Source organism: Mus pahari, chromosome 2 (assembly GCF_900095145.1).
Source record: "Mus pahari chromosome 2, PAHARI_EIJ_v1.1, whole genome shotgun sequence".
In the NCBI taxonomy this organism is placed as follows: domain Eukaryota; kingdom Metazoa; phylum Chordata; class Mammalia; order Rodentia; family Muridae; genus Mus; species Mus pahari.
The window spans coordinates 18,002,156-18,023,864 of NC_034591.1; the positions used below are offsets into that span (position 1 = coordinate 18,002,156).

The following is a 21,709-nucleotide window of genomic DNA, read 5'->3' on the forward strand; positions in this document are numbered from 1 at the left end:
ACTATGTATAGAGCCCTAAAGCAAGTGTCTTCAAAGGGCTTAAATCTAAAATCTGTCATCAGTTTTTTACATTTTAATTCTTGTCTACAAACTATAGTTTGTTGTATTTTAATTCCTAATTTTATTACTTTTATGTAGAATATTTCTTCCCCAGAAAGTTCTCCAGAAATAAAGAGATGCACTTACAATCAAGAGGTAAGGAATTACCAAAAAAGATGCACTTGCTGATTTTTTTTCTATTAATATTTTGCTTAAATTTGCTGCTAGATAGTAATTTGTCCCTAACTGGCATTGTTTGTATGATTCCCCTCCCTACTACCACCACAGGGATATGACCGACCTTCAAACATGCTAACGTTGGGGCCTTTTAGAAATTCCAATTTAACTGAGCTGGGCCTGCAAGAAATAAAGACTATTGGTTATACCAGCCCTAGGAGCAGGACTGAGGTTAACAGGCCTTGCCCAGGGGAGAAGGAGTCTGTGTCAGACCTTCAACTGGGACTCGATGCAGTCGAGCCAGCTGCCTTACAAAAATCCATGGAAACACCAGCCCATGACAGGACTGAGCCCAGCAACCAACTGGATTCGACCCACTCTGGACGGGGCACAATGTATTCGTCCTGGGTAAAGAGCCCTGACAGAACAGGAGTTAACTTCTCAGTAAACTCCAACTTGAGGGACTTAACACCCTCTCATCAGTTGGAGACTGGAGGCGGCTTCCGAGTAAGTGAGTCCAAGTGCCTGATTCAGCAGGATGACAGTAGAGGCGTGTTTATGGGAGCGGCTGTCTTTTGTGCTTCTGAAGACGGGCTTGCCTCTGGTTTTGGACGGACTGTTAATGACAATTTGATCGACGGGAGTTGCACGCCCCAGAATCCACCACAAAAGAAAAAGGTTATAATTTAACAATTTATAGTCTTTTTAATAGTGGGTTTTTTATGTTATTCTTAAGGGTTATTGGTAGTTACAGCATGTGTATGTGTTATGTGAGGCATTTTGTAACTTAGTTATGTAAATTAAGGTTTTCATATGTATATATATATATATTTTTTGTAAATAATTTGATGTTCCTAAGAAAGTAAAAATTACGGGGACATGAAAACTTGTAAGAAATGTAGTCTGAGATAAAAGCCTCAAGATGATTTTTTTCATGAAGCAAGTAACTTTTAAAAATAAACACCTCCACCAAAGCAATAGATAGATAATACTTATTCTTATTTCTCTTATTTTACATTGAGCAGGCAGCCTTGGAGAGAAGAAATGACTCTTGACCATCATAATACTTACAGTATTTAGGCCATGGATGTAAGAGTATTCTCAAAGTATGATACTGCTTGATCGGATTCTATCTTAATACCGAAGGAGCTAATCTTGACAGTTAGAATGCCTTATTTTTCAAGATTGGGAAAAACAGCACTTATTTGTTTAATAGGCTTAACTGCATATAAGTCAAAGCATTTTAGTGATATGTGCTTTTAATTTTTATAACAGAGTCCAGTTGACAACTTTGTGGGAAGCAATGTAGTATAGTGGAAAGAGCACGGGCTTTCAAATAAGACCTAGGTTCGAATCCCGGCTCCAACACTCACCAGCTGTGTGACCTGGAGTGAGTGAGTTACTCAATTTCCTCATCTGTAACATGGGGATGATAATATAACCTATTTCTTAGGGTTGTTGTGAGGATTAAATGAGAGAATGTATATAAATCATCTAAAATACCATGCCTGACATACAGCAGGCATTTAATACTTGTTAATTATTTGTGGAAAATTCAATTATTTTTATAATTTTTCTAATATAAATGCTGCAGTATCCTTTTTAAAAAAAAGAATAAATTGATTCTGATACACAAACAAGAATAAAAGATTTACTTTTTCTTTCTTGTTTAAGGTTTCTCTATTAGAATACCGAAAGAGACAACGTGAAGCTAGGAAGAGCGGCTCTAAGCCAGAGAACTTGGCCCTGATAAGTGTGTCACCTCATCCGAGTGGGGCCCTGAGCAGCAGTGGCGACGGCTGTGTCCACAGCAGTGAAAACGGGGAGCAGGTGGAAAGCCAGGCTAGCTTGCCTTTACCACCGCCCGCTGCCGCTGCTTACAGTGCCTCTTCTGAAGAAGGCAGCAGTAACTGTCCTGTTAAAGACGCCAATTCCAGTGAGAAGAAAGACCCAGAAGTTCAATGGTAAGCCCCTTCCACAATGTGCCACTGTGCAAGGAGAGAGAAAAAAAAACCTGTTAGAGAATTCTTCCTGTTGCTGTTTTGGAATGGTAAAGCAGACAGTGGTTGACGGCGGTCACCTCGGAAGCTGGTGCTCTGAAGGTCTAGTTTCTTCATCTGAGCTATGTAAATATTCCTTCCTGCAGAACTTGTCCCTCCAGGCAGGGTCCTAGTCAGTCTCTTTACCTCCCTACCAGTTAACTTTGGCTGAAGAAGCAGTTTCACTGTTTCAATAAGACCGCAGCAGCTGCATTTAACATGGGTCTTGGCAGCTATGAAAGAGCGCTCAGTCCCCAGTGCACACTTACGCTCTGTGGTTTTTTTTTTAAAGATTTATTTATTATATGTAAGTACACTGTAGCTGTCTTCAGACACTCCAGAAGAGGGCCCTGGATCTATTTACAGATGGTTGTGAGCCACCATGTGGTTGCTGGGAATTGAACTCAGGACCTTCGGAAGAGTAGTCAGTGCTCTTACCCACTGAGCCATCTCTCCAGCCCCACACTTACGCTCTGACACAAGGCACTTGGATTCTGATGGAGGGATTTTGCTCCTTTGGCAACCTAACATGACCTTAAAAACGTTAACACAATACTTCCAGCTTACCTTTCTTTTCACCAAGAAATTGCCAAAGATGAATGTTAGTCTGATTTTTTTTTTTTTTTTTTGAGTAAACCATAATAAAATCTCAGTTTGGAGCATGGTTAGCAATGTAGGAGGCTATTTTCAAAGCTTAACCCCAAAGTTTTGTCCCATTATATCAAGCTCCTTCATCTGAAGGACATTTGCTCATCGGGGGCAGAAGGGTTAACCTAGCTGGTGACAGCTTCTCTGACCTTAGGGTGTGTTTGCTTTTAAAGGACTGCCTCCACTTCAGTGGAACAAGTGAGAGAGAGAAGTTACCAGAGAGCGTTACTGCTCAGTGACCACCGCAGGGACAAAGACAGTGGTGAGTGCTCTTGCTTCTGCTCTCCCAAGGGCTTCTGCCTGCTTGTGCTCTGCTCCCTGTGAGCGCACGCTAATGGTCTCTCTGGGTCTGCTCTGCTTCATCCATAGGGGGAGAATCACCATGTGTCTCATGCTCACCGAGTCATGTTCAATCTTCACCTTCATCTCATTCAAATCACATTCCCCAGGTGCACGCTCAGAGCCTAGCTCCTTCTTTGAGTGAACTCATGGCAGGTCAGTAAGCAGATGACCGACCAATCATGGCGATTATGTTAAAGTGCTTCATAGTAAGAGAAAGAACTAGGTAGAGTGAGCACTCTGCGTGTCTCCAAGAGGCAGTACGTCTTGTAATCTTACTTACTGTAGGTTTCTTCTACCTTACAGACCCTGATCCAGAAGGTACAGAAGCCACAAGTACAAGTGAATGTCCGTCCCCTGACACTTCTCAGAGCCCTTCTAAAACAAGCAAGGTAATGACACTGACCTTTCAAGTCTGGTCCCTCGTGAAAGCTGATGGGAACATCAGACTGACTTTTCTGTGACATCGAGTGTCAGTTTGGGATCTCTGTACTCTTCCTGTCTCCTCACTCTCGTGTTGAGCTGTGTGTACAGACATTCCCGACCTAACCTTGCAGTTTTCTAAGTACCCTTCCATAATCAACATTTCTCACTCAAGTTTACTCCTGTCTTCATGGGACCAGCCAAGCAGCACACCATATGTCAAAACTCAGGTGACATTCATCCAGAAGAGACAGTGCTCTCCGTCCTGGTCTGTGATGAGCTGATGGCTCGCTCAGTGGGCCACACTGGGGTCACCCTCGGAAGTAAAAAAAAAAGTATTTTAAGGTTAAATGGTTTAATGAACAGTTTTTGTTTATTCAAAGCAGTTTATCTTTAGTTGGGTAAAGAAATGATATGAAATCAAAATTTGCTAAGTTTTAAGGTTGTCAGAGGCTGAAAGTTGTTTGAAGAAAATGGAAGATAGAGACCATCACTTCCCTCGGGTTATCTTCATCAAAAGCTAGAGAATGTCTTTTGTTTAAGCTTACAGAAATGGAGAACCTTACAGTGTACTGAGGAAAATCATCGCTGTCGCCCTCACCCTGCTTCCCGCCCTCTTATTAAAGAACATTAAATTCCAGTGACATTCTCTCACATTTCTTTTTTTTTTTTTTTTTTCTTTGTAGCCTGGTTCACCAGGGCCAGTCAATCCTGCTCAGTCACATGGGAAAATACTCTCAAAACCAGATTCCCACTGGGAGGCAACTGCCACCGTATCAGAAGCTGAGAACAGTGTTCACCTAAACCCAGAGCCTCAGCACAGACAGCTGTCAAGTAACAGCCCAGCACTTTCTCAGGCCCATGCTCCGAGTGCGAATGATCAACTTCCGCAAAAGCTGCCTTCTGCACCGACGAAGTTGCACTGTCCTCCGTCACCTCACACAGAAAATGCTCCCAAGTCCTCCACACCTCACACCCCCGTGCAGCATGGTTACCTCTCGCCAAAGCCTCCTTCACAGCACTTAGGCTCTCCCTTCAGGCCTCACCATTCACAGTCACCTCAAGTTGGAACTCCTCAACGAGAGACTCAGAGAAATTTTTATCCAGCGGCACAGAACCTTCAAGCTCAGCAGGCAACTTCTGGAGCGTTATTTACCCAGACACCCTCAGGACAATCTTCAGCAACATACAGTCAGTTCAACCAACAGAGTCTCAACAGCACGGCACCACCCCCTCCCCCTCCCCCACCTCCTTCTACATACTATCAAAACCAGCAGCCCTCTGCAAACTTTCAGAATTATAGTCAGCTAAAAGGTAGTCTTTCCCAACAAACTGTGTTTACATCTGGACCAAATCAAGCACTTCCTGGCACCACAAGCCAGCAATCAGTTCCTGGACATCACGTTACTCCAGGGCATTTTCTGCCATCTCAAAACCCCACCATTCACCATCAACCTGCTGCTGCTGTGGTCCCACCCCCGCCCCCGCCCCCACCTGCTCCAGGACCACACCTCATACAGCAGCCAAGCTCACATCAGCAGCACTCTGTAGCACATGGAGTTGGGCCAGTTCATGCTGTTACCCCTGGGTCACACATTCATTCTCAAACTGCAGGACACCATTTACCACCACCCCCTCCACCCCCTGGTCCTGCCCCACATCACCATCCACCGCCCCATCCTACCACGGGACTGCAAAGTCTACAAGCACAACACCAGCATGTAGTAAACTCGGCACCCCCACCTCCACCCCCCCCCCCCCCTCCTCCTCCAGCCAGTGTTCTGGTTTCTGGGCATCATTCAGCATCAGGTCAAGCCTTACACCACCCACCTCATCAAGGACCTCCACTTTTTCCTGCAAGTGCTCATCCAGCTGTACCACCGTATCCCTCACAAGCCACACATCATACCACTTTGGGACCGGGACCCCAACACCAGCCTTCCGGAACAGGGCCACATTGTCCATTACCAGTTGCAGGTCCTCATCTCCAGCCCCAAGGAGCAAACAGTATTCCAACACCTACTGCTTCAGGGTTCTGTCCTCATCCTCATCCTGGCTCTGTGGCCCTGCCACATGGGGTGCAAGGACCTCAGCAGGCATCGCCAGTGCCTGCACAGATTCCAATTCACAGAGCACAGGTGCCACCAACATTTCAAAACAATTACCACGGTTCAGGGTGGCATTAAAATGGACTCCAATAACATTTTTTAAAATGTTCTGTAAGATAAACTGTATATTTCATATGTACCTGTTAAGGTACTTTTTAAAGCTTGTACATGAAACTTTGTATAAAAAAACAAAAACAAAACAAACAACAAAAGCAAACACCAGTGCTCTTTCATTGTATCTTTCCCATTTTTGCTTTTCACACTTCCTTATGAATTGTGCGCTAAGCCAGCTGTAGGCATCTTTATTTTGTAAGTGAACATTCCAGCTGTTTCTCTGACCACAGATCTGATGATACATGACCTTTAAATTTCATTGTTGCAGTTAAATTCATTTAGTGACTATTTTCTGTATTATTTTATACATATGCATTAAGTATACAGCTAAAAGCACTAAGGATTTCCTTTTTTTTATGGTCAGCAGTTCTTTTGAGTGCATCTTGAGTCTGAAAATGCAATACAGGTTTTTATAATTTGGTGTGGACATGGTTCACATTGTTTTATCAGTTTTTTTGCAAGCAAAATGTAATTTAATGTATAGATAATTTTTAGTGTCTCCTGACAGACTGTAAATACTGAATTTCCTTTGCGTATATAATTGCTCCCGCCCTTTTCATTTGGAATATAGCACTGTACATATGGCAAGTCTGCTGCGAACGTGTGACCTCTGTGAAAGTAGTGCAGCACATGACCTTTCCTTTTTATTTCAATAGCTGTCACATTGAAGCACTGGTTGGGCATTTTAATTCATGTTAATAAACCACAATTATGTCAGTTTTACTAAATTGTTCTGTACAACTTCTGAGATTGAGGTGTGCTTAATGATTTTACAAAAGTTAAGATTTTTCAGATATACTTTGTAAGTAAAGAATCATTCATTTTCTTCGGTAGCTGCTACCTCAGCTGCACTGCAGGCTACCAGCAGCCCATCTGGATGGGCCCATGGTCCTCCCTGCCACTTGCTTTTCCTTTAGGAGCACGAGTCACAGGAAATAGCCACTCTATGCGACTTAGCTAACAGTCTTAAGAATTGAACATTCTAATACAACATTAATCTACATTATTGATGCATTCCATACTGTACTTGCACACTGCAGTTTAACGCAGTTTGAAAAGGAGTAATTTACTTAAAACAGGGAGATTTAATTTGTACAGTTTAGAATATACCTCCACTAATCAAAAGTGATATGAAAATATAATGTTTAATACTAGCTTTAGGGCTTTTTTTTTTTTTTAAGTTGTAGAAAATAGATCTCTTTAAACAAAACCAAGGGGGAAAGGTGTTATTCTGAAATACATCAAATAGAATAAAGAGGGTTTCAGTGAATATTTTATTACTGAAAGAAGATACACCAGTTGTGACTTTAAAAAAAAAAATTACCAGCTTCTGCTGTCTACCTCTCAGGAGTGGCCCTATTTACCACCTTCCAAACATGTGACATAACTGGGCCCAGTATATAAATTTTGTGCATCAGGAAAAACAGCAAACTCAAGAAATTAGATTTGGTAGTGACTTAAATCATGTTTTATCATTTAATTCCCATTTGAAAATGAACTCTGATGGTATTCGAGAAAACCAGTGACTGCAAGTTTCTGAAGAACACCAGTCACCTTGCCCATGTTCTCCTTAGGATGCTTACCAAAGAAACCTGAGTCTGAAAACTGACAGGTTCACATTGTGTCCCTCCATGACAATTTCAGACAGACCAAAGAAATGACAATATTCATCCTTAAAATCACTTGTTCACAGACTTAACTTAGCCAGCTATGTAAGTAATTCATAATGAAAGCTCTTCTGCAAACTGAAAGACTTCAACTAAATATAATCTTTAATGGACACACTCAACAAACTTTTAATTCAGAGAGAGAGAGATTATGTGTGTGGGGGTGTGGGGGGTGGTATCCCTAGGTAGGCAGATCTCCGAGTCCTTGCCTCACAAAACAAGAAGAAAAGAAAAGTAATCCAAACCTGTTTTCTATTCCAATGAAAGTTTTTTTAAACTCATACCTGTTAAGTTATGCATGGTGCAGGGAATATGGAAAAACAAGCATATCTTGCCTAAAAGGTAGACTTCTTTTAAACTCCCTAATTCTTTTTCTCTGGACGGTTCTGCCATTTTTTAGATTAGCTATTCCTGAATCTGCTAAAGTCACATGTGAGGCCCACTGCTTGTACCTTTCCATGAAGATTTCATAGGGTCTTTTCACTAAAAAGACTGAGTTGGCTATAATGTTCCAAATAACCAATGGTTCACTTTAAGCTTTTATTCTTTTCTTCCTAGGTTTTCCATACAGAATCTCACTATATAACCTTGAGTGGCCTGGAGTTTATGGAGACCAGGCTGGCCTCTGAGATCTGCCTGCCTCTGCCTCCCAAGTGCTGAGATTAAAGGAGTACACCACCACACCCAACCTTTACATTTATTCTTTATCATCATGCTACCAAGATTAGGATATAGCCATATGGTACCCAATCACAAAAGTGTATGCTAGAACTCCTTGGTACACCATAAACTCGCTAGGGTATTAATAGAAGAACCACCTTAAGATTAATATTCTAGCTTCCTTTTCCAACTTGACATTTCTAACCTCATTAGACAAATTTCATTCAAATGGTAAAAGTTCTTTCAGAGGTAGGGAAAACATAAACACACTCTGTGGTTCTTATAGGAATGTTTCTATAGAAATCATGACTTAACAGCCACCATCTGTCATAGGCTCTATAAGGAAATGCACAGCCCCATTGTAAAAACCCAGCATGCATAGTTTGTGAATGAGTGACATCTTCTATCTCACGACAGTGTATGATATAATAATGTTAAGCCCTAAGAAGGATTATGTGTCTTGTTCACACAGGGAAAGATTGGCAGGGACGGGGGAGGAAACCATTGCACTTATGATGAAACACTGATTAGAAAAAGGGAACACCCACATTGTAGATAATGAAGCTATAACTAAAGCCTCGTTCATGAATCCATTCTGCCTTAATGTATGTTCTGTGACAATTTGCACCTCCTTTAGCTTTGCTGACACTCTACTGAGAGCAAATGTATGTTAATTCTGTCTCTTCAAATACAGGGCAATAAGCAAGGCAATGTCTGGAAAAACACCCCAAAACACTTTAATTTTTAAGACAAGTGCAAGCACCCCAAACAAAGGCTTATTGTTACAACACTTGTTAGCTTTTCACAATCTAATTATTGCAAAGGCGTATGAATAAATGTTAATGGACAAAGTCAAGAAAAAACGAGGCACCTTAATGAATAAAAATTTTTCAAAAAAAGACATTCAACCCACTGACTTCTAGAAGAGGCTAAATACACCTCCTATGTTACATTCTAATATAGTATTGCCTACTAATGGTTTGTATCCTGAATTCTACAGTTAATTTTAAGGAAATGCATAAACTAAAACTGTATGCGGTCTGCAAAGGGGATATGAATTTCTCATTCTAGGGAGGTAAGGAAAAGGCAAGGGGAGATGCTAGAGCAAGGGAAGCTGCCTACGGCGTGGACATGGTCGCTGTTACCTTTAAGCTGTGAGGAGTGTTCTGTCCACTGCGTTACAAACTGTATAGCCACACCTTGTGTTTTAAACAAACACCATCATGCTTTTCCAAAGATATTTTTTTCATTCCACACACTGAACATATTTCTCTTGTCCAATTTAATCTATGTATTAACTTACAGTGCTGGTGAGAGGTGATGCTACAGGGGATTGGGCCATCGCATTTTAAGTGGAAATGACTGATACTTTAAACATAGCTTAAAAATATGCAAAATACAAATGGAACTGCTAGATTATAGTGTCAAATTTTTAAAGTTTTTCTCTCTTTAAAGTGCCACAGAGGGCATGGCACCTAATCCAGAACCACTTGGGTTGTTATGGAATGAAAAGTTTATGCAACTTCTTGAAGCAGTGGAAATCTGCAACATGCAATGTAGGCCAAAAAGCGCTCAGGACTGGGTAGCTTTTCTGAATGTGAATCCTCATCCCCTATTTATGCAAAGTAATAGTTACATACACTATTATAATACAGGAATGATTTCCCTTTGCCAGAAGATGAAATTGTACATTTCCTTGCTCTTTCTTGGTTCCCACTGATAATTTCTTAAGATTGTAAATTATATAGTACTCAGCTAAAATATGTCTTCATAAATAGTTACAGAACCTGTCAAAACATAAAGGGGAAAGTATTTTTCGTTCAAAAAAAAAAAAATGACATTTGAATGCCACACAACACAAGAAACAATGCTTAGAGACATGTTATTGTTTCCAGAAGAAAACGGCCAGCAAACTACTTAGCTGAAGACAAAGAGCAGCCTTCCCCAGGACCGTGGTGCACAGGAAGCAAAGTGTCAAACAACAGTACCTCAAAGCTCAACAAAGGTCTGAGGGGAGCCAGCTCACTGGTAATCCTGTTAAAGAACGAGAGCACTGCGTAGGTCCAATGTACTGGGAGAAATTTGCTAGCTCAGAATGCTATATTTGTAGAATCTGCTAAGAATTCAACCAAGGATGTCGAAGGCATTCACCAGCTGAGGCTCGTTTTTCTGGAACCATCTCTAACATTGGGATCAGGAAATCTGTAAATTGCGCAGCATCTTCGTGGGGCCAGCCGTACTTTTCCACAAGTACATCAAAGAGGCTCCAGGGCTTCAGCTTGGTGATGTGCCGCAGTTCTCCTGGAGAGACAGAAGCACAGCGTCAGAGACGCTCCACAAGTGCGCAGCTCAGGAGGACAGAGCCAGACAGGCTTGTTCTCATTGCAGCTGATAATTTACCTCTCAAAACCTATGGCTACAACAAAGAATGCTAGCTTTTCTCCCCCAAGCAAGTCTCATTGAAGAGCTAAGGATCGCATCGAAGCACGCTAGGTGGATGTAAATGGATTAAGTCTGAACAAATAAATCAGCTCTGTGCTTCTTGAGATGCAAAAGCACTGAGAATGTCTGCTTCCTACTCGAGAGCCACTCACACTCCAGCTTCGGTGGTGGTGCTGTCTGTAAACTGGCTTTTTTAAAAAGGGAAAGTTATTTTCAAGTCAAATAGCTAGGTGAGGGTAACTTTCATTTCTGTGTGTTGGAAAATGTTCACAGACTATCTACAGCTGCCTATAAAGTGGCAGTCTCGGGCAACCCTCAGTGGACCTGTGAATCTCCTACCTGCCCAGAATCGGCACCACCTGACTGACAGACAGTTCCTTACCGGACCTGCAGTGTACACTGCCCCATGAGTGGAGTCTGGCAATTAAGCCCTGGCACTACACTGGTGTCTCTTCTCTTTACATCCTGCAGTAGAATCTATAAAGTACTAGATGACCTGCATTAGAGGCAGGACTATGTCACTCACCTATGCAAACCAATTTAGAACCCCCCCATATTACTTACAAATGTAAAAAGGAAACAAACAAACAAACAAAAACAGGAATCATAGCATTCCTCCTCCCTACCCCGCAGTCCTTTCCTTTCTATATACTCTGCAGTGGCCGTTCCTGTCTGTCCAGAGAATTACCGCCATGCTATACACAGGAGTCCATAAAGAAACTTTTGGAATGGTTCCTGGTTGAAGGAGGTGAGGTAACAAGTGAGAAGACAGTTAAGCAGTGCCTTGAGACTGAGATCAGATCTCTAGGTCTAATAAGGAAACAGACCAGTGTAAAACTCAGGTCCAAAGGCTGTTGGTATGGGTAAACAGGGCTTGCCACTCAACTATGTGAACCTGATGATCCAAGTCTGGTCATGTAGAAATGAAAGGAAAAAACTGACTCCACAAAGCTGTTAACTGACCTCCACACATGCATTGTGCAACATGAAACCCCACCAAACACATCATACATAAAGAGCAAAATAATAACAATTTAAAACACATTTGAGCAATCACTGAAGATATAACCCTCAAACCCCAAAAGTCTAGCTCTGGGGATAGTCAAAGGATATGAACTATTGCTTCCCTCCCAGTGCCCAAATGAGGTCAATATTTAGGGTAGTAGCTAAAAAGCCAAGCACTTACAAGAATCATATGGGACAATATTATGTAGTAAAAGTCTCAAAGCTATGTTTTACAGATAGTCAAAGGTTGACTTAAAAATACTTATGAACATAGAAAGCAGATGCATCAAAACCCCAGCTCTGCAGGCAGTAAGTCTCCCGGGCAGCTTTCCAGTAGATTAACCACGCTACAGAGGGGACTGCTGACCTCAGCCATGACAGACTGCCGTTCACACTGACACCGAGCTAAGTTATCTGGTAAAAGCAGGAACTTCCTTGCCATTGAATTATTCTGTCTTGGCATAGATAAGCTGGCGAGCACTGTGCACCAGAGCAGGAGCACACACAGGGCAAGCCTGCCAGCAGTTTTGGCTAAGGTGCTTCAGTGAACACCACACTGAGGACATTTGACCCTTTGTACAAATAGAAACCGGTTCCAGGACTGAATCTTCACCAACAATCCAAAGATATTCAATATTCAAAATAAACTAGCACAGAATTTGTATATAACCTGCACACAGTGCACATACCACACATCCACATTGCCACACTGCTTTCCCTTTTCTTTCCTTAAGACATAGTTCTCACTATGTAGCCTAGATTAGCCTGGAATTCACAATGTACTTGCTTCCAAGTAGACTATAGGCTGGGACTACAGGTCTCCACCTACACACAGGACACAAAGCGTACACCACAGAAACAGTTACGTTCTATTGTTTGGGGACTGGGACAAAGAAAACAGTACAAGTTTTAGCCGGGCATGGTGGCGCACGCCTTTAATCCCAGCACTCGGGAGGCAGCGGCAGGTGGATTTCTGAGTTCGAGGCCAGCCTGGTCTACAGAGTGAGTTCCAGGACAGCCAGGGCTACACAGAGAAACCCTGTCTCGAAAAAAACAAAAAAAAAAAAAACAAAAACAAACAAAAAAAAAAGAGTACAAGTTTTTATAAAAGCATCTGCGGTCTGATGCCGACTAAAATCTTAGATGTGGAGCAAAAGAAACTAGAAGATTCACAGCGTCACCTTTTGTGGAAAGTGCACAGTGGGGATGGGCTCGGGGAACTGCACATCCCAAGTCTAGAAACTGGAACCCTAGGGACAAGCATGATAGAAAAGGATATACACAATGGGCCTCCTATGGTGAGTGACACTCAAAGCAAGCTATGCTGAGGTCACCTCCAGCCCACATGTATTTACATGTCCTTGAAATAGAAAGGACTTTCATGTCCAATCTTCAAGACAGTTCATCATGTCAATGTAAATATCAAAATCTGAGGAAATCAGAAAGTTGGAAACTTGCCATCTCAAGAATTTTGGACAAGGGATATTCTACTTGTTATAATGAAAATTACTTCAAATTTATAATAACTGAGTACCAGACTCCTTAAAACTTAAAATCAGAGCTAGAAAACCTCAGCAGTTAAGAACACTCCTTGCTCTTACAGGATCCTGGCTCGGTCCCCAATCCCCCTGGTGGCTAACAACCCTCTGCACTCCAATTTCAGGAGGCCCGATTCCCTTTTCTGATGCCTGCAGGCATCAGGTACATATGCGATGCACTCACAGAAAATCAATCCTAAAGCCAGCCACAGCATGGACACAGCCTACGGAGACCGCTGCTTTCTGCAGCAGCGCTCCGCTGTTTGGTCTTCCCCTGCGTACTGCTCTGGTACTGCCTGCCTCAGCCAGAGTGCTCAAGTAGGCATGCTCAAACTGCTCCAGGCTCTTTTCTTTGTTTCCTCTTTCATTGTTTCAGAGTCAACCTACACTAAGAGCTTCAAGGGAGGACCATGCCCACCCTTCCAAGAGATTCCAAAGACAGTACACCCTCAGAGGGTTATCCTATTTCTGTTCCTAAAGCTCTGTCAGACCCAGGCTGTGCAGTTGTAAAACTGAAATGATGTGAAAACCTTGAGTCTTTTAAAATGTGAAACCCATACATTGAGCAGAACAGGGCCAGCACCAAGTCTGTCAGCTCCAGGGATGCGATCCTATACCAACAGAGCTGCACAGGAGGTTAGATTGGAAACAACCTCAGTTTTAGCTCCAATACTTAAATTCAAAATATGGAATACAGAGTAGATTAGGATCACACTGTAATTTTGAGGCCAGCCCTCTGAGATGTGTACAAGACCCTGTGGTGATGTCAGCAAGAAGCTACAGTATTTCTTTAAAACTTACTTCCTATAATCCCACACTCCTGTGCAAGGCCTCCTTGCTATCTTACCTCACCTCAGAGGATTAGGGTGCTGGCCCTCACATCAGGAGTCTATACTGTCTCAGGTAAACTTCTTTACTGCAGTCTGATATTTCCAAGTGAATTTCATTGAATGTTTCAAGTGTTTTATTAATATGTGCTCTACGTGTCTGAGTAGTTTGCTTGCATACATTATTGTGCACCACGTGTGCCTGGAGCCCCTGGAGACCAGAGGAGAGTGTTGAATCTCCTGGAATGTCAATTACAGTTGTGAGCCACCATGTGGGTGCTAGGAGTTAAACAGAGGTCCTCCACAAGAGCACCAAGTGCTCTCAACTGCTGAGCCACCCTTCCAGTTTCTTAATAAAGACATCTGTACATGTCTGTTTTGTTTGCATAGAAACATGTGTACCATGCACACGTTAGTCAGGAAACTGTGGGCATCTTCTTCTACCTGGTGCCTGGGGGTCGAACTCAGGTCATGGGGCTCTGTGGCACGATTTCCCTGCTGACCAATTGTAGGCCCTGGATTAATGAAGGAGATAAACTGTGTAGCTGGTCTCTGGTGCTTTGTGGGTTCTTCTCTTTTCTACCTTTCACTGGCCCCTCGCCCCAGTTTTACCCCCAGTCACTAGATATAAGAGAGAGAACAGAGGGGAGAGGAGAAAGGGATAGGGGATGATGCAGGGGGTGGGGGTGGGGGACAGTTTGATTCTTGAATCTAATTTCTTTCCTCTTTGAGCACAAACAAGAGGCCAGCCATCTCCCCTGAATGACCAACCACCACCTATCAGCTAACCCTCTGAAAATTTCTCACAATTCCAAATGTCACACAATCGAAGAAGCTCTCTGGAGCTGGAAAAAGCACACCTCTTCTGACAGATCCTAGTCAGCGGCTGTGGAGAGCCCAAAGCAGCTCCCAGCCCTGCCCCTTGGATGAAACGAAAGCACAGATTTGCAATATTTCTGTTTTTAATGAAACCAAAATTCTAAAACTGTCACTGCAAAGTCATCTGTGCACACAGTCAGCTGTATCCTAGTGAACTTGATGTCCCATGTGGGAACAGGTTTAGGTAACCTATCCCCCTCACCCATCAATTTTTGATCCAATAAATTCAGTAAAAAATGGTGACATACAGTCCAATGAACACAGCCCAGGAAGGGCCACTGATTCACTTGCCAAGCTACACAAGCTGTATGGAGTTGTCACTCAGTTCACACACAGGGAATCAATCGGACCAGAAACAAAACCCACATCTTAACACTCAGGTCTCCTTCTGTCCTCAGTTTGAGATAGATCTGACACTGTAGCTCACGTTGGCCTTCAACTCCAAATGAGTCTCCAACTTCACTCCTATTTGCCACACACAACACACTATGACTTCTTAATAGGTTTTTGTGGGTTATGTTCACACCCAAGAAATAATCAGCAAATTAACATTTATTGGATAACAGCAGCAACTACACTGCTTGTTCCAAAATTGAGTTTAGATTTTAACTTCTGGTCAGGAGTGACACAAACTAGCACTGGTTACGTCTTTCAGAAGGAACCCCATTCTCCTCCTCAGACCAGCAGTGAGGATAGAAACGTCCTCACTGCAAATGACAAAGAACAGAAAAGGACTCCTAGCAAATGATTTTCTGCCTGTTGCAAGCATGACAAAAAGCATTAGAGCAGTTTTTTTGTTTGTTTGTTTTGGTTTTTCCCAGACAGGGTTTCTCTGTATAGCCCTGGGTGTCCTGGAACTCACTTTGTAGACCAGGCTGGCCTCGACGAACTCAGAAATCCCAGCACTCCGCCTCTGGAGTGCTGGGATTAAAGGCGTGTGCCACCACGCCCGGCTTTAGAGCAGTTTTATACTGTGCTGCTGTCTTCCTCAGTTGGGGCATGTTACAAAACCGGAAGGGAGAGAAACTTCACTGGGCATGGCTTATCCCTTCCCCCCCTGCACTCAGGAGACAGGGAGGCCAGTCTGGTCCACACTGCCCACTGTTTAGATACAAAAACCAAGAGCCATATCTACCTCCTCATTCTTACAGACATACATTCATGAGAAGTCTGCCCTCATCCTACTTACTGTAGATTCTGTCAAATTTCACATCTCCTCTGACTATCACAGGCATTAAATGCAAACTACCACCAGAAAGGGGACGACACATCCAACCTCAGAGTCACTTGCAGGATCTCTGGCCTCTATGTCCAAAGGAAGGGGAAGTATTCTAGTTCCTACAGAAACACCAAACCAAAATGACCTCAATCTCTCACAGCGCATAGCACGGTGGTTCAGATCTATAACCCTAGCATCTGGCCTCCACGTGGTTCCTAGTGCTGCTGAAAAGAACCCAAGCTCTTAAGTCCTAAAACAAGAGTGCTAAAGATGGGTATAGACACACACCACAAATGTCCAAGGAGAAGAACCCCCATGTGGCCACAGTCAAAGCACTGCAGGACAACTACATCTCCCCAAAACCATCGGAGCACCTCATTTGCCAGCTGTCTTTCAAGGTAGATTCTTCCAACAGGGTAAGAAGAGTGCCATTGCTGCTGTTGGTTCTGAGATGGCATTTAACAGAAATCAACATAATGGCTTACAACTCCTTGCCAGCTGAAGACCATAGGGAGCCTAGGAGCACAGCTGGACATGGTGACTTGTGCCTGTGACTCCAGCACTTAGAAGGCTGAGGCTGGAGGATCAGGAGATCAAGACCCTGCCACAAAAAGAAAGAATGGGCTGGAGAGATGACTTAGCAGCAGTTAAGAGCACTGGCTGCTCTTCCAAAGGATTCAGGTTCAGTTTTTAATACCCATATGGTAGCTCAAAACCATCTGTAACTCCAGTCCTCAGGTATACTATGTCCTCTTCTGTAGGTACCACATATACACATGTACAGAGCGCAGGCAAAACACTTACACACATAAAATACTGAAGGGAGGGGTTGCAGGGAGATGGCTTAGCAAATAAAAAGGCTTGCCACAAAGCCTAATGACATGAACTTGGTCGCCCAGAAATCACATGGTATGAAGAGAGAGACAACTCCTGAAAATATGTCGCCTATGACCTCCCCAGTAAGTAATAAATGTAATTTAAAAAGATGAAGAGAGGAAGATAGGAAGGGGAGGTAAAAATGAAATAACCTGGACTGGACACTACCTATTCAAGGTATGCATGTGCACGTGGGGGGTGGGGGGTGGTGTGCGCGCGCACATACTTGACATGGCTAGGCTGGCTGGCTGGCCAGAGAGCCCAAGGTTCCAGTGTTCAGTATCCACAGCGCCAGGATCACAAGCACATGCACCAATATGGCTGCCTTGTCTATGTAAGCACTGGGACTGAGCTCAGCCCTTCAAGGTCATATGGCAACCACTTTACCAACTCTCTCCCAGCTCCTCAAGCAAACTTTGATGGAAGATGTAAACACAACTGAACTGAAGCTGTAAAAGCAGGCCCCCAAGACAAGAGCTCCTGAGAAGGGTTCTGCTGTCCTCGGCAGGATCCCACACAGCCCATGCTAACCTGTGATGGCCACTGTAGCTGAGGATGACCTGAGCTCCCGCCCTCCTGCTCCCAGCTTTTTCTAAGGATCCACTTCTTAGGGTGAGGAGAGAGACACACTGCTTGGAGGTATGTTTAAGGACTGGTACTACCTGCAAACTACACAATGGCATTAAAACCAGGCACCCATGGGGCTGTCTACATTACCCAAAGTACATGTCCACAGGACTTCACAGGCCCACACAATGCTAAAGAGCTGAGACACACCCAAGAAAATGCCCATGGCCATCATGACACCCATGTGCAGGCGGTCTCACTAACCCTAAGAACAGGAAGAGAAGTCTAGCTTTGTGAGTCTGTGATTTAGGCTGCCTTGGACGCTTGATTCCCCAGGCTCGGGCTCCAAGTCCCGGGATTACAGGGATGAGTCGCCATACCCAGCTAAATCTAGTTCTCTCCCAAAACCTTTCTACAAATCTGTGAATACACACACTGGTGCTTGGAGTGGAGTTGCGAGGTAGCTGTTTGCTCACTGTTTATAAAGGTCTCACTCTATAGATCCCAGACGGTTCTGGACAGTTCCAGATTACTCTGAGTACCTTCTTCAGCAGAATTCCCCAGTTGAAAAGTCTTGATCTTTTCCATGGCTCAAATATGAATGCACAATTTCTCCTTTTGGGAGAAGATAGTGCTGAAAACAAGTGCTGCAGAAGTACCGTTACCTTTTCTGGTGAAAAACTCCTTGGGATATTTCCCCAACATAGCGTATTTTCGAGGGACTTTCCCCAGCAGTTCAATGATCAATGCTATGTGATCTGCATTGGGAAACATTGCCAGCAAAACAGAAACACACGACAGTTTAATCAGTACCCTGCATGCAGACATGGTTACTGCCCGTACAGACAGAAACGGAGCACGACCCGAATGGCCTTTGTCCAGCTGATTCAGAACTCAGAGTTAAGGGCACCCAGCTGTCCCTGGGCACAACGAAGGGCCCAGTGTACAGAGTGACAACGTCACAGCCCAGACTCAGTCTTCGGTCAGCATTTATCCAGCACAGATTCTGCTCGGCTGCTTTTGGAATTTAGAAGAACTGCTTTGGTTGCATTAATGCTGCTGCTTCTGCAGCTATTCCATTTCTGTCTGCATCGTGGCACATTTCAAAGAGAAGAGGTACTACCTCTGCGATTGAAGAATTCCCGAGAATATTTTCCAGACAGAGCAAAGTGCCTTGGGATACTGCCTAGAAGCTCTATGATGTGGGCTATGTGGTCTATGAGGAGAGAGCAAAAGGGACATGGGAATGGGGAGGGCACAGGGAAGGAGGGAGGGAGAAGAGGGAAAGGGAAATTAGTAAAACTCAGAAATCAATTCAAATCAACAATGTCTGCAGCCCATCCATGCAGAGGTCTGTGGGACTGGCGGGCCTCAGGCACCAACTGGAGCAGCAACTGTGGCTGACACCAGCGCACCCCAGACCACCCCAGCTTTGTAAGCAAGGAAACATGGAGATGGTCAGGTTTACAGAAGGAATCCAAGCCTGAATTCCTTGGTTTTCAACTGAGCTCCCAAACAGGACAGCAAAATAGGCAGCAGAGCTGTGGACAAAGTAACCACAGAGGCCCTGGGGCCTCAGGAATCAGTCCTCACCCACCAGCTGGGTCCCTCAAACCAGGAGACCAGCAAAACTATCTCAGGTGGGTACTGCCCAGTCACTGGCACTGAGGGCGCTTCAAACTCAAAGGAAAAGCATCTGAATTTGGTGTTTGAAAACCAAAGCATGGCTCTTTCAGTAAACAATACAAATAGAACTCTCTAGAAGTTCTGGAGGAGCAGATCGAGATCAAGGGACTCAGCAGGCAACCAGCACTCACCTTCATCTCTGGAATAGTCTTCCCCAGAATGCGGTTCGAACAAATAGTCTCCTGTGGCGAGCTCAAAAGCCTAGGACACAACAGATGACACGCTGAGCACCTCAGAGATGGCTCAAGAGGAAGCCTAGATCTGCAAAGGACTACAAGGCAGACCAAAGTGCACCCCAGGACGGTTCAATCCCTAGTTTTCTTTTCTTTCAGAAAAGTCCACAGAAGCTGCTGGGGCATTTTCTAATGGGAGAGGGGAGCTATGGCTCTCTTTGCACTGCAGCAAGTAGAGCCAAGCTCCCAGGCAGCGGCTCTGGTGGCTGCACACTGCAGCATCTACCCAGAGTGCATTGCATCTACCCAGAGCACAACAGGGTAGGGTTAGGGTTAGTACTCAGGCAGGCCCATGTGTACCCAAGGCCCTTAGAGCAAGTTCTGTGGTGCTTTCCCCACACACTGAGGATCAAGGTCCTACATGTCGCCACATAGTTCATCATCATTTCATTCATTTCTGACTCGAGCAGAGGAACACCTAGAAACAAGAGTCCCTTCCCTTCCACCACATGCAGGGAAGCACACCGAAGGCCTCCATAGACAGCAGGGAGCACCACGCACTCGCGCTGCCACCCACGCCCCACCCCACCCAGCACTTCACTGTGGAGAGAAGCCCACTAGGTTCAACTCCTGAAACTTCCTTTGCTCAGCACCCCATGTTGGAGCTGCTCTCATGCTGATGACCAGTTTGTCTTTTAAAGGTTAACTCCCATTCCTAGTTTCCCTGGACTTAATGCTGCTGTGGTAAGCGCTCCCTGCTTGCTGTTACTTGTGAATAGGCGGCCATGACAACCCTCTCCTTCCTGTGGGACGGTTTCCCACTCCTGCTGAAGAGGCATCACTGAGTGCCCCCCCCCCCCCCGGGAGCAGCTGTCTTTAACTAACAGGGCAGCCATATCCTTTATTTTTAAAGATATGACTGGTGATTATATGCTGATTAAGGAGGAGAAAAACAACACAGCAAAACTGTGATCAGCCGCCTATGTCCTAAAGCCGACTTGGGTCTGACAGAGCATCTCAGCAGAGACACTGACCGCCAGCACTGCAGCTTGTGCTCTCTGCTAGCCACCCAAGTAACCCTGAACACCCAATTAACATGTAATCCTAGAAGCCGGACCAATCTCTGATAATGGAAGGCAATTTGGCTCAAATTCCAAGTAGATGAGGACGTTTTGTGTCTGTAAAACAAGTCAATAATCTGCAAGCCAAGAAAGAGGCATTTCTGGAAACCCTGATAGGATGAAAGAGAAGTTGGGAGCAACGGGGCTCAGTTCCAAGGATAGCCTGGCTGTGTGCTTGCTTGCCCCCTTTAGTCTTGTGTCTTGTGCTCGTCCTTCTCATCACAGCTACTTCTCATTGCTCTACAGTGAAATCATGAGATAGGTGCTTCCAAAGATAACTGTTTTGAACAGCACTTGGGTTTCCAATGTGGTGTTTAAAGAAGGCTATCAATGAAACTATTTGTTAAAAAAAAAAAAAAAAGAATGAAAGGGGCTACAGAGATGGCTCAGCAGTTAAAAGCACTCACTGGCTGCTCTTCCAGAGGTCCTGAGTTCAATTCCCAGCAACCACATGGTGGCTCACAACCATCTGCAATGGTATCTGATGCCCTCTTCTGGTGTGTCTAAAGACAGCAACAGAATACTCACATAAAATAAATAAATCTAGAGAGAAAGAGAAAGAGAGATAGAGGGGGAGGGGAGGGAAGGGGAGGGGATGGAGGAAGGGAGGAAGGAGGGAGGGAGAGGGGGAAGGCATGGAACAGGAGCCCTTTCATTTAGATATCCAAAGAAAAATTCTATACAAATTAATACAAGATCTGAAGATGTGACTCAATTGGACAAACACTTGCCTGGTAAACCTCTGGGTTCTGCCCTACAACTACAATAAAGAAATATCAAATCAAATAAATATGGCAGTACCAGAAGCTACATGCACACACATGCCACCTTTTCCATCAAAGAACAACAAAACCCCCACTGAGAAGAGCGTGCTCAGCTGGCTGTGATTCACAGTGGAGACACACTGGTATGGCTCTGGAGTGCGAGACTACTCATGCTTCTCAATTCACAGTTTAGAGTATGACAAGAAGATGCATTAAGCCTAGTATAGTGGCCATGCCTGTAATCTCGGCACTCAGGAGGCTGAGTTTCAAGCTTGGGCTACATTTCAAAAAAGAAACAAAAAGACGTTGGACTGAAAGATGGCTCAGGGCAGTGTCTGCCATGGAGGCCCTTGAGTCTGACCTGCAGAACTCATATAAGAAGGCGGGGGGGGGGGGGG

General features: G+C 44.2%; 2 protein-coding genes across 13 annotated transcripts in view; one reads left to right on the forward strand and one right to left on the reverse strand.

The window, feature by feature from the left end:
- The window catches only part of Kmt2e (lysine methyltransferase 2E), a 69,492-nt gene extending 62,877 nt beyond the window's left edge, over nucleotides 1–6,615 (forward strand). For 3 of the 5 annotated variants that reach the window (XM_021188297.2, XM_021188289.2, XM_029534016.1), the window contains 7 exons: nucleotides 139–195; nucleotides 328–894; nucleotides 1,891–2,180; nucleotides 3,077–3,165; nucleotides 3,273–3,398; nucleotides 3,549–3,634; nucleotides 4,352–6,615. In XM_021188297.2, coding sequence (XP_021043956.1) covers nucleotides 139–195; nucleotides 328–894; nucleotides 1,891–2,180; nucleotides 3,077–3,165; nucleotides 3,273–3,398; nucleotides 3,549–3,634; nucleotides 4,352–5,851 — 2,715 coding nt within the window. In that variant the 3' untranslated portion in view covers nucleotides 5,852–6,615. Of the gene's footprint in view, nucleotides 1–138; nucleotides 196–327; nucleotides 895–1,491; nucleotides 1,611–1,890; nucleotides 2,181–3,076; nucleotides 3,166–3,272; nucleotides 3,399–3,548; nucleotides 3,635–4,351 lie in introns of those variants that run through there. The other 2 variants (XM_029534006.1, XR_003843013.1) reach the window with 2 other exon arrangements.
- Nucleotides 6,616–7,205: 590 nt separating this feature from the next.
- Srpk2 (SRSF protein kinase 2) overlaps nucleotides 7,206–21,709 on the reverse strand; it is a 166,554-nt gene continuing 152,050 nt past the window's right edge. For 7 of the 8 annotated variants that reach the window (XM_029534036.1, XM_021188323.2, XM_029534021.1 and 4 more), the window contains 3 exons: nucleotides 19,385–19,454; nucleotides 18,691–18,783; nucleotides 7,206–10,515 (listed from right to left, as the gene is read on the reverse strand). In XM_029534036.1, the coding sequence (XP_029389896.1) occupies nucleotides 10,331–10,515; nucleotides 18,691–18,783; nucleotides 19,385–19,454 (348 nt within the window). In that variant the 3' untranslated portion in view covers nucleotides 7,206–10,330. Of the gene's footprint in view, nucleotides 10,516–18,232; nucleotides 18,326–18,690; nucleotides 18,784–19,384; nucleotides 19,455–21,709 lie in introns of all 8 variants that reach the window. The other variant, XM_021188308.2, reaches the window with a different exon arrangement.